Source organism: Carcharodon carcharias, chromosome 20 (genome assembly GCF_017639515.1).
Source record: "Carcharodon carcharias isolate sCarCar2 chromosome 20, sCarCar2.pri, whole genome shotgun sequence".
Taxonomy (NCBI): Eukaryota; Metazoa; Chordata; class Chondrichthyes; order Lamniformes; family Lamnidae; genus Carcharodon; species Carcharodon carcharias.
Genome location: NC_054486.1, coordinates 34586656 through 34599867, shown reverse-complemented (window position 1 = coordinate 34599867; position 13212 = coordinate 34586656). Strand labels below are relative to the sequence as shown.

At 43.1% G+C, this 13212-nt stretch overlaps 1 protein-coding gene across 1 annotated transcript in view; it reads left to right on the top strand.

Annotated features, from left to right (window-relative positions):
* The window catches only part of plekhd1 (pleckstrin homology domain containing, family D (with coiled-coil domains) member 1), a 101963-nt gene that overhangs the window by 18156 nt on the left and 70595 nt on the right, over nt 1–13212 (top strand). The window contains exon 3 of the mRNA XM_041214170.1: nt 10895–10984. Coding sequence (XP_041070104.1) covers nt 10895–10984 — 90 coding nt within the window. The remainder of the gene's footprint in view (nt 1–10894; nt 10985–13212) is intronic.

Below are 13212 nucleotides of genomic sequence, written 5' to 3'. Positions count from 1 at the left end.
TTGGGATGTGTTTCCCTATCCCAACCTTTATTTTAATAGTTTCAACAAGTTTAGGGGAACTCCAAATTTACTCGGTTGGCCAGTTTTGTTTTATTAGGTGTTTGGCCTAACAAATAACCACTGATAAGTAATCTCCTCAAAAATCATTACTATTGTAATATTAAGCCTAAACAATGAATTGGAAACCTAAAGCACAATTTTATAAAAGATAATTAAACCTGTGCTAGCACCATCCTTTCTATTTTCCTTTCATTCTCTGTGTCCTTTTTGACAAAGAATTATATAAAATGTTCAGCACTGAAACAGGCCATTTGGTCTATGCCTGTGTTTATTTTCCATACCTCCTCCTCCTACCCTACTTCATCTAACCCTACAAGCATATTCCCCTGTTCCCTTGTCACTCATATTGTTTATTCAGCTCCCTCTTAAATGCTGCTTCACTGCTCACCTCAGCTACTCCCTGGTCGTGAGTTCCACCTTCTCACCATTCCCCAAATCAAAAGGACTGACACTCCAGTGCTGTATGGAGGGAGTGCTGCAGTATCGGAAGCCCCATCTGCCCTTATGTAAAAGATCCCATGACACCATTTAAAGAGGAGCAGGGGTGTTTTGCCTGGTGTCCTGGCAAATATTTATCCCTTGACCAATGCTAAAACCAGATTATCTGGTCATTACCGCACTCTCATTGATGTTTGTGGAAGCTTGCTATGCATAATTTGACTGCTACATTTCCTACATTATAACAGTGACACTTCAAAGTACTTCATTGGCTGTAAAGTGCTTTGGGATGTCATGATGTCATGAAAGGTACTTTATAAGTTTCATTTTCCAATGTTGAAGAAATAAAGAATGCTGCAACAAGCAGGGACTGTGAAGAAATGTAAAGGTTCACACACCAGAAAATGCTAATAAATGAGAGTCTTCATTGGCTAATTATTCAATGGTCTAAAATCATTCGTATGTTTTCCAATATAACATGCTCCAGATAGCATGAATTGAATCAACTGCAAAAATTGGTGATGAACCTTGGTCAGTCCACACTTGGAGTACTGTGCACAGCTCACATCTCCATTTTACAGCAGGATATTGAGGCATTAGAGAAGGTGCCAAAAGGATTGACAATAATGATGCCTGAACTGAGGTTATAACCATCAGAAAAGACTAAACAGGCTAGAAAAGAACAAACTGAGGGGCTAACCCTAATGGAGAAGTTTAAATTGATGAAGGGGTAGACGTAAAGAAGATATTGACTTCTGGCTGACTCTGACAGCTATGGATTGTAGCTAACACTCTCCCTGGCCTTTGGCAATTCTACTAACTGCAACAAGAATCACCATGTGACACAATGCAGAATCTGTTATTCTCTACAATTTACATAGAGATTTCACGCAAGAACAATGTATCATGAAAGTAGAACAGCAGATTGCAATTTAATCAGATGTAACAAGTTGAATGTCAGGTTATAAACATGTGATGGGCCCTGGATATTTTAATTCATTCCTGAGATGTCGGTGGCAAGGCCAGTATCCCTAATTTCCCCTGAGGAGGTGGTGATGAGCTGCCTTCTTGAACTGCTGCAGTCTATGTGGTGTAGGTACACCCACAGTGCTGTGAGGCAGGGAGTTCCAGGATTTTGACTCAGCGACAGAGAAGGAATGGTGATATTGTTCCAGGCCAGAATGGTGTGTGGCTTTGACAGGGACTTGCAGGTGGTGGTATTCGTATTGTGTCTGCTTTCCTTGCCCTTCTCAGCGTTAGAGGTTGTGGGTTTTGAAGGAGCTTTTGAAGTAGCCTTGGTGAGTTGCTGCAGTCCATCTTGTAGATGGTACACACTGCTGCCACATGTATTGGTGACGGAGAGAATGAATTTTTAAGGTGATCTGCTTTTGGGTGGAAATTCCTGAGTGTTGTTGGAGCTGAGCTCATTCACGCAAGTGGAGATTATTCTAACACACTCCTGACTTGTGCCTTGTAGATGGCGGACAGGCTTTAGGAAGTCAGGAGGTGAGTTACTTGCCACTGAATTTCCAACCTCTGACCTGCTCTTGTAGCCAAAGTATTTATATGGCTAATCCAGTTCAGTTTCTAATCAATGATAATGGATTTCTACAATGGTAATGCTGTTGAACATCAAGAGGGGATAGTTAGATTCTCTCTTGTTGGAGATGGTCATTGCCTGGCACTTTGGTGATGCGAATGTTACTTGCCACTTATCAGGGTAAGTTGTCCTAGTTTTGCTGCATATCTGAAGAGTCACGAATGGTACTGAATGCTGTGTAACCATCAGTGAACATCCCCACTTCTGATCTTATGATGGAGTGAAGGTCGTTGATGAATCAGTTGAAGATGGTTGCGCAGCAGACACTACCCTGAAAAACTCCTGCAGCAATGATTGACCTCCAACAACTATAACCATAATATTTTGTGCTAAGTATGACTCCAACCAGTGGAGCGTTTCGCCCCTCCCGATTCCCATTCACTTCAGTTTTGCTAGGGCTCCTTTATGCCACAATCGATCAAATGCTGCCTTGATGTTGAGGACAGTTGCTAACACCTCACCTCTGGAATTCAACTCTTTTGTCCATGTTTGGACCAAGGCTGTAATGAGGTCTGGAGCTGAGTGGTCCCCGCAAAGCCCAAGCTGAGTGTCAGTGAGCAGTTCCTTGCTGAGTAAGTCCCATTTGATAGCACTGTCAATTGCACTTTTCATCACTTTGCTGATGAGTAAATTAGTATTAATATTCATAATGAATTAATAAGTCACAGGACAAGGGGTATGATGTGCCCTGGATAATGTATTAATATACCACAGGCCATAGGGAAATAGAATATTATTGTAATAGAAACTTGTCTACTTGAGGTGAAGACATTAAATATGAGTTTACTGAATATAATCAGCAAAACGCAGCAGCTTCTTAAAAAAATCAGAATAATTTATCTTTAAGGAATCAGTCTTCAGGAGACTTTCTTTGAAATAAGTGAGTCAATACATGAATCAATTGATGGCTTTAATCAGGACATTGTGATGTCTTACTGCAGCAAACGGCTAAGGGGTCAATCAACATTCGCACGTTGCCTTGTTGCTCTACTAAGCAAAAACTCCAAAGATGGAAAGCTTATTCATTTTTTCCTGTTTAATATGGTTTTCTATAAATAGAACTCTGCTGTAAATGAGGCGCTAGTGTTCATCTCTTTGACCTTGTATTTTCACTGTTCTCATCAAAGCTCTTGTACTGCAACATTCAGGAACAATACTTTTTGTGTTGGTTTGTTATCGAAATATTGGAAATTTACAGCACAGGAGGACATTCAGCCCATCATATCTGTAAAAGGCTATCCATCCGAATCCCTCTTTCTAGCTTTTGGTCCACAACTCTGTAAATTATGGCATTTCAAGTGCATAGCCAAGTATTGTTTAAAATGCAGTGAGGGTTTCTGCCTCTACCACTCTTTAAGGCACAGAGTTCCAGACCCCCATGACCCTATGAACACACCTACGAACATACAAATTAGGGGCAGGAGTGGTCCATTCAGCCCCTCAAGCCTGCTCTGCCATTCAATAAGATCGTGGCTGATCTGATTGTGACCTCAGCTCCACATTCTGCCTACCCCCAACAACCTTTGACTCCCTTTGGGAGAAAAAAATTATCCTCAACTCCCTTTTAATCCTTCAGCCAATTATTTTAAATCTATGTCCCCTGGTTATTGACCTCTGTGCTAAAGGAAATAGGTCCTTCCTATCCATTCTATCTAGGCCCCTCATAATTTTATACACCTCAACTAAATCTCTCCTCAGCCTCCTCTGTTCCAAAGAAATAAACCTCAACCTGCTCAATTTTTCTTTACAGCTAAACATCTCCATTCTTAGCAACGTCCTCATAAATCTCTTCTGTATCCTCTCTTGTGCGTGCACATCATTCCAGTAATGTGATGAGCTGAACTGTACACAGTAATGTACTGTATTTTAGCTGTAGTCTAACTAGTATTTCATACAGTTCCAGCATAACCTTCCTGTTCTTCTGTTCTATGCCACAGCAATAAAGTATCCTGCATGCCTTTTTAACCACCTCATCTACCTGTCCTGCAACTTCCAATGATCTCCAAGGTCCCTCTGTTCTTCTACACTTCTCAGTATCTTACCATTTATTGTGAATTCCCTTACCTTTTTTGCCCTCCAGGAGATATCCCAAACCCTGGCACCAGGCAGGCAGCACAACCTTTAGAACTCCTGGTTATGGCTGCAGAGAATAATATCTATCCCCCTGACTATATTGTTTCCTATAATTACCACATTCCTTTTCATTCCCCCCACTTAAATGGCTTCCTGTACCATAACATATGGTTAGTTTGCCCATCTATCCTGCAGCCTTTATTCTCATCCACACAGGTAGTGAGAACTTTGTAGCTGTTGTAAAAGTCAAAGGGCGAAATCGTCCCAGATTCGCACTAAGTGTGGTAGCGGGCGGGTAAAATGCCGTTTTACCCACCGGCTGCAATGGCGGCTTCTCATGTCCTATCGTCCCAAACCCACTGCATTAATTATACATTCCCGGGAAACACGCTGTTTCCATGGCAGACAGGCTCCGATTTGTCCACCACAGTGTCACCTCACCACTTCATTAGTCAGGGCGCCATATTTAAACTGCAGCCGCACCCACACTTCTCAGTGCTCCCAGCCCAGGACTGCTGTAAATAAGACATGGCCCCAAAAGGCAAGGAGACTGCAGCCCCAGATTTAGTGACAAATCCCTTGAGCGGCTTTTGGACGCCACGGAGGCCTGCCATGATGTCCTCCACCCCTGTTCTAGTCGCAGGAGGGGCAACAACATTACCACTCCAGCTTGGTAGGCAATGGCAGTAATCAGTGCCAATGCTGCACAGAAGAGGTTGGCCATCCAATGCAGATTGAGGATGAATGATTTTATCTGTGCCATCAGGGTAAGGCAACCATCTCATCACTCTAAACTCACACACTCACAAGTCCATCACACATTCACTGGCCTCTCACTCACTGCCAACTCAAGGGATGTCACCATTCTCTCTCACACACCCCCTCACATCTCCATCTGGCCCCATCTCCTCTGGAGAATGTCTCCTCAGCCCTCACCATCTTGAGGCCACTTGCACAGATCAACCTGCGTCCCCACATAAACCCTGCAATACCCCCTTCCTTAGTACAGCCCTCGCCCTGCAGCCTCTTCCCTTGCCTGAGGCCACTTCTCCCCCTTCCCAAGCAAACCCTAGTCCTGCAGCCATAAAAAGCCCAACCCCAGCCTTATGGCTGGTCTGGTAGGTAGAGACCTGCCCATGGGGCCCCCCTAAAAGTGCTGTGGCGCTGCCTGCCAAGACTGTTGCTAATGACTGCGAGTGCTGCCCAAAGCAAGATAAGCAATCAAACCTCGAAGTCCCGAGCCAGGTGCAGCTCGCCAGGTGCACGTCACTTATGTGCAGTTGTGAAACATGGTGGCGTATAATCATGCCGACGTGGGCGGACGATACAGGGTGGGGGGATGAGTCCAGCGGGCTAGCCCTAAATTGATATATTAGCAGATATATTTCAAGGAGGTTCCCAACACCTAATGGCAGGAAATACAGCCTGCCATCGACGGGCTGAGAGAACAATCGCAAACTGGTTTCATGATGTCGTGAAATGGATTTTTGGCCTTCTCGCCATATTGTCTGCTCATGCCACCGAGCATGCCCAATGCCAGTGGGCACAGATGATTCCACCCAAGGGCTAAGGTTACTCATTCACTACATCCTCGATCCCAATACCTGCCTGACATACAGTCATATCCTCCCTACCCCTGACCATCAACCAGGCCTGGACCACTACTGTAATGTCTGCACCTCAGAATGCAGCTCAACAACTCTGAGCCTAAGTTACACAATCTCCACTTTATCAATTAACGTGGTTTTCCGGGACTGCAATGCTCTCCACAAACTCTTGCATGCCATGGTCACAGTACACCACTTGCCCTGCCATGTCTTGTATATTTTTAATCATATTGAGGTTTTCATTAAACCAGAATTTTTAGTTTTATTAACTAATTACTCTATCTAATTTAAATTATTGTTTTATTAAACTAAGTTATATTTTCTAAGCTCTTAATTGAAGCCACTTCCCTAGCTTAAGAAGCAAAAGAAAATACTCACCAATCAATCACCTTATGCCCCGTAATGTCATCCCTTGCTTTTTTGCTCTCTCGCTTTTTACCTTTCATCTGCTTTTATCTCTGCTGCTTTCAGTCATTGGTCCCCCTCTCACTGTCAACATATTCCTCGATCCCACACACATACCATGTCTCTTAACCTCACCTTCTCAATATATCCCTCAGCTCTCAGCACACCATCTCACCATGTCCCAATATGATTTTCGTTTGTTGGAGGGAATCGGGAACTAGGCACAGTATAAGGACCTGGCACATACAGTGTTAATGTGGGACTGAGTGCAGTACTGCACACACTGATGTAAGAAGGCACATGACCCAGACCCAGGAGTCAATGTGGTGTTGAACAGAGATGGGAAAAGACCTAAGCATGGAGATAACTGCTACCCTGTACCCTTTACTGTACATGTGTAAATAGTTCTACTTGTTACTAAAGAATTACAGTTAACCTATTGAAGACTACAAAGACTTCTTTAAGAGACAACGTTCTGTAACCAACACCCTCCCAACTTCAAGGGCCATAAATATAAGACAGTCAGCAGTAAAGCAATAAGGAATTCAGGAGAAACATCTTTACCCAGAGAATGCTTAGGATGCGGAGCTCACTATGACAGTAGTTGAGGTGATTACCATAGATGTATTTAAGGGGAAGCTGGATAGACACATGAGCGAGAAAGGAATAGAAGGATAAATTGATAAGGTAAGATAAAATAGGGTGGGAGGAGGCTTGTGTGGAGCATAAACACCAGCATTGACCAGACATTTGGCCTGTTTCTGTGCGGTAAGTAGCTATGTAATACTGAATAACCCAGTTCTGGTGGCCGGTAAATATTTTGCTATGTAAAAAAACAGAATAGTGCTTGTTGGAACACCAGAAAGTGCAGGATAGTGATGTACGGTTGCCAGCATCACTGAGTTTCCTATCTCGGGTGAGATGTGGTTGGAACCAGCACAGGGAGCAGCAGTGGGCTCCAGGCACTTCCTGAATAAAGTCATCACTGGATCAAGCTTGGAAATCCAGTGCCAGATTCAGAATTGAACTCATGGAGAAAAATTAGCCACAGTGTCTTGGTGGGTAGCCTGGGGCCAACCAGCCAGAACTAGGGAGTAAATGGAGTGATGTCATATATCCAACTCCTCAAACCACTTGTCATAAGAAGGAGGAACTTTTGACTTTAGTGTTACTTAATACTGAATTGGAACTGTGCTGTCAAGTACTGGTTTCAATCGAGCATGCCCATCAAAGACAAAATTTGAAATGGTTCCTGAGTATAACGGTTGTTTAGTGACCACTGAGTGACCTCTTTAGCCTGCATCAGAATTGCAATTAATGCCCTAGAAAAATTAGACTGATTCCCCAGTGATGTAGCACAAACTGAAAAGAACTGTAACCCAGATGGAGACTAAACAAGGAGGAACAGCTACCTTCAGATTAATCTAATGCTCAGCTGCTGGTCCTTCCGCAGAGTGCCAGCCAAGAACACATTCAAGGTTGGATAAGTTCTCTTTGCCTCCAATAGGAAAACAAGCAGCAGATTTTAAAAAAAGCTGTTGGAATAACCTGGCTAAACTGCTGAGCTAAACACTAGACCTCAAATACTGATTCTGAACCAACTCATCACACTAAAAATACCAGAGAGCTAAAGTAAAGTCCTGCCATTCGCGAATTCGCTTATCTGCGCGAAACATTATGGCCAGGATTTTCTCCTTGGCGATTTGTGGGCGGGGCCAATTAAGGCCATTGACAGGCTAAGTAGCCTTATTAAAGACTCTACTCGTCCAAGCTTAAGGCTGGCGGGCAGGCCAGGAGCCCCAGCGGGCTCCAGATTATTAATGAAACTTCATCCACTGGTGGGATGAAGTTTCATGTCCGTTTTTTTTTAAATTTAATAAACTTCGTGTTTCTTATTAACATGTCCCATCTCTTGTGACATTGTCACATGAGGGGAACATGTTAATAATTTTAATATTTCTCTATTTTTTGACTTTTATTACCTGTCAGTAAACTCCCTGAGACAGCACTTTGCCTCAGGGAGCAGTGCGCTCTTTCATGTGCATGCGCGAAAGAGCAAACTTTGACAGATGGGGAATCCTTCCACCCCCCCGCACAGGAAGCGCATAGTTGGGAAGGCTGCTGGGCGGGCCTTAATTGGCCCACCCCCTCAAAATGGCAGCTGGCCCTGTTTAGGCGGCGGAGTTCGGCTGCCCGCCCACCATCCGAGGGCAAAATTCTGCCTTATGTACATCACTTCACCAATTGCGGGTCCAATGTTCACTTATCCATAGTTTTCAGAGAGAAAACTATAAGAAAAGTTGTAGAAAATGTCATAAAATAGTAAAAGCTCCTAAATGAATATAAAATAAGGGTATAGGAAATGTCCGTGACGTATTTCCTGGACTAGAAGGTGCACAGTGTGTGCATCGCCTGCCATGTTGTTTACTGCAGTGTTTACACATGGTGTTCATAGTTGTTATGATTTCATTGTGTCTACAGTACAGTATCTGGGCAATCTTTAAGTCATCATTATTGAAAAATGAGTGAATCTGAACCAAGCAGTAAATGTCCTAGAAAAGTGATGACTCGATTAAAAAGTGACAATGTTAGATAGGTTGAAAAACAGCATTAGTGCTACCATGTTGGCCAGGGAATACAGTGTTAATGAATTACAATTGGGTACATTAGGCACCTTCAAGTAAACCTCCACCAACTTCACCTCCAAGCCTATCACATTCTGATAGAGAGCCTTTATAATAAGGGTAAGTATGACTAATATATATTTATAATCTTGTTAAACAGCAGGATATCTTTATATTTATTAAAAATATTGTTTTTATTGTCTTTTACTCTCTATACATATCAAATTTTTGGATGGTTGGAACCTATGTAATTGACTCCCAGTATAAAATATATTTGCTGTTTGCAAATTCATCGCTTGCGAGGTTTTCCAAGAACGTAACCGCTGTGAATGGCAGGACTTTACTGTACTCCTTCAGTGAGGAACACACTTCTGCTATGCTTTAATGCATTTGGACACAGTTTAAGAAAACATGTTTCTTGCTATTACAAACGTGTAGAGACAATGAGCCAACTGTTTACCCTTCATCCCGGGGAAACTATTGCTGTGTTCTGAACATAGCTGAACCTGGTTTGGTGCAGAGTTTACAGTTGGTGCTGAGTCCGGTCATTCTGTCGGGTCACCAGTTTCCAGATATAGGTAGGGCATGAGGAATGGGAATAGATGCCCAGAGTTTTCAGGTCAGGTGGTAGTGATATTGGAGCACAGTATTTGTGAGGTGCACTTAGTAGCAATGGTGGGGAAGAGAGATGTTAACTATTTAGTCCTTGTACCATAGGAACAGGAGTAGAAAAGGCAGCACACCACCATCTTCTTAAGGGCAATTAGGGATGTACAATAAATGCTGGTCTAGCCAGCAATGCCCACATCCCATGAACGAATATAAAAAAAAAAGTAGGCCCTTCAGCCCTGCACCACCATTCTGTTTTTCCTCATTCATTCTCAGAGTGTGGGCATCATTGCCAAGGTCAGCATTGATTGCCCATCCCTAATTGTTGGTGAGCTGTCCTCTTGAACTGCTGCATTCCCTGTGGTGTAGATACACCCATAGTGCTGTTAGGAAGGGATTTCCAGGATTTTGACCCAGCAACAGTGAAGAAATGGTGAATAATTCCAAGTCAGGATGGTGTGTGGCTTGGAGGGGAACTTGCAGGTGGTGGTGTTCCATGCATCTCCTACCTTTGTCCTTCTAGGTAGTAGAGGTCATGGGTTTAGAAAGTGCTGTTGAAGGAAGCTTGATTTATCATTACCTCAACTCCATTTTCTGAAACTTTGCTCCATATTTCTTGATAAGCTTACTCAACATAAATTTAGCAATCTCAGTCCATTAGATTAATTGCAAAATGAAAAATATTCAATCTGGTGATAACCCTAAGCTCAGTTTGTTGCTCACCCAGTCTCTGGGTTGCTTCTAACAACAACAAATTATATAGCACTCTTTACATCGAACTAGGAACATTATAAAGCAAAATATGTCACTGAGCCACATAAGGAGATATTTGGACGTGTGCCCAATCATGCATCGTTGCTTGAGCAGGAGACATTGTAGGTCAGAGAGCACAGAGGTTATAGGGGAGTGGGGCTTGATGTGAGTTAGGACATGAGCAGCAGAAGTTTGGATGACGTCAAGTTTATGGAGGGTAGAATGGGGGAGGTCAGCCAGGAACGGGTTGGAATAGTCATGTGTAGCAGTAGCCAAGGCATGAATGAGGGTTTCAGTAACAGATGAGCAGAGACAAGGTTGGAATTGGGTTAAGTTATGAAGATATGGAAATAGGCAGTCTTAGTGATGATGCAAAAAGGGAGTCAGTAATTCATCTCAGGGCCAGATATGACACCATGATTGCAAGCAATTTGTTTGAGCTTCAGACAGTTGCCAGAGAGAAGGGTAGAAATGATGCTGATTGGTGAGGCTGGAAAACGTTGTTTTCAATCTTCCCTATATTTAATTGGAGGAACAGGTGAATGCGGGTTTTAATCAGACATGGGAAAGGTGAGGGATCAAACCTCCAATCTTCAGTTTACAGGACCAACCCTGACTTCTTGGCGACCTGTGCCCGAAACAGAAGGTTCCAGAAATCCGCATGGCAAATGAGAAGTTGCAGGCAGCTTGTGATGGATATTTGTTTTCTTATTGGTTTTTTGCAGGGTGTGATACCACTGGGTGGATGTGTCGTGGAAGCAAAGGAAGAGCCCAACATGCCATTTGTGATGAGAATTTCTCACGAGGATTTCCATGTAAGTCAGACCTGCCAATGGGATGATAAGAGCAGGGGCACTGGAGGAAATTCCCCTCCGATGTCCGTTTCATAAATGGAGAAAGTCAAAATGGAACAATGGAATAGATCAAGGCAAAGGGCACTGGGTTCAAAGTTGAAAGGGCAAGTTTAGGGCAGACACAGGATGGTTGAGCATATAACGCGCGTCACCATTGAGAAACAGCTAGTATGTGTCATGTCAGACCTGGTATTTTGGAAGGATGACATTGAAAGGTTGTCAAAGCCTTCTCCATTCACTCACTGTGTAGAATTATTCCATCATTGTTTTCATGCTGCCTGTGCCCCTCCTTTCTAAGTCAATGCTGTGCCATGCCTCTAAATATAACCCAGCCAATCAAGCAGACACCACTACACCTTTTTACTTAAAATCAATTTGAGCTTTATTTATGAGAGCTTTCCTCTTTCTGAAGACAACCCATCATCACTCTCAGTCTAGGTACAAACCCTCCGTGTTTATACCCTTCCTGATTGTGGGCAAGTGTCACAACACATCTTGCCAGATGTGTTCCCCTTCTGTTCCTTAGAACCAGAGAAATGTTGCAGTGCAGATAAAGGCCATTTAGCCTGTCGTGTGTGTGCTGGCCAAAAAAAGAAAAAACAAACTAGCTGCTCATTTTAATCCCACTTTCCAGCACCCTGGTCCATAGCCTTGCAGGTTACAGCACTTCAGATGCAGATCCAGGTTCCTTATAAATGTGTTGAGCATTTCAGCCTGAAGCACCAACTTAGGCAGTGAATTCCAGACACCCACCACCCTCTGGATGAAAAAGTTTTCCCTCATGTCCCCTCTAATCCTTCTACCAATCACCTTAAATCTATCCCTCTTGGTAATTGACCCCTCAGCAAGGGAAAACAAGTATTTCCTGTCTACCCAATCTAGGCCCCTCATAATTTTGTACACCACAATTAAGTCACCCCTTAGCATCCTCTGTTCTAAGGAAAACAACCCTAGCCTATCCAATCTCTCCTCATAGCTGCAATTTTCAACTCCTAGCAACATTCTTGTAAATTTCCTCTGCACGCTCTCCAGAGCAATTCTGCCTTTCCTGTAAAGTGGTGACCAGAACTATACACAAAATTCCAGCTGTGGCCAAACAGCATTTTATACAGTTCCATCATTACATCCCTGATTTTGTATTCAATATCTCACCTAATAAAGGAAAGCATTCCATTTGCTTTCTTGACCACCTTGTCCATCTTTCACCTTCAAGGATCTGTGGACATGCGCTCCAAGGTCTCTCACTTCATCCACCACTCTCAATAACTTTCTGTTTATTGAGTATTCCCTTGCTTTGTTTGCCCTCCCCAAATGCATTACCTCACACTTTTTTCTGGATTGAATTCCATTCGCCACTTCTCCGCACACTCAACCAAACCATTAATATCATTCTGGAGTTGACAGCTATCCTCTTCACTATCAACTACATGGCTAATTTTTGTGTCATCTGCAAATTTTCCAATTATGCCTCCCACATTTAAGTCTGAATCATTAATATATACAACAAACAGCAAGGACCCCAACACAAAGACCTGTGGAACGCCACTGGAAACCGCTTTCCATTTGCAAAAACATCCGTTGACCATTACCCTTTGTTTCCTGTCACTGAGCCAATTTTGGATCTAACCTGTCACCTTCCCCTGTATCCTTTGAGGTCTCAGTTTCCTGACCAGTCTGCCATGTGGAACCATTTCAAATGCCTGGCTAAAATCCATGTAGGCAAAATCCACTACACTACCCTCATCAATCTTCCTTAAAATCATTCTTAAAATTCTAAATTAGTAAGACACGATCTTACCCTAACAAAACCATGCTGACTATCTATGATCAATCCGTGCCTTTCTGAGCAATAGTTTATCCTGTCTCTCAGAATTGTTTCTAATAATTTGTCCACTGCCGAAGTCAGACTGACCAGCCTATAATTTTTTTGGCCTATCTCTCGCACTTTTTAAAAATATGGTACAACGATCGCAGGACCTCCAGTCCTCTGGGACCTCACCTGTATCTAGTGAGGATTGGAAAATGATCCTCAGAGCATCCACTATTTCCTCCCCTGGCCTCCTTCAACAGTCTGGGATACAATCCTGGCCCTGGCGATTTATCCAACTTCAAGGATGTCAGTCCCTCCAGTACTCCCTCTCTCACTATGCTTATTGTATCTAATATTTCACACTCCACCTCTTTAACTA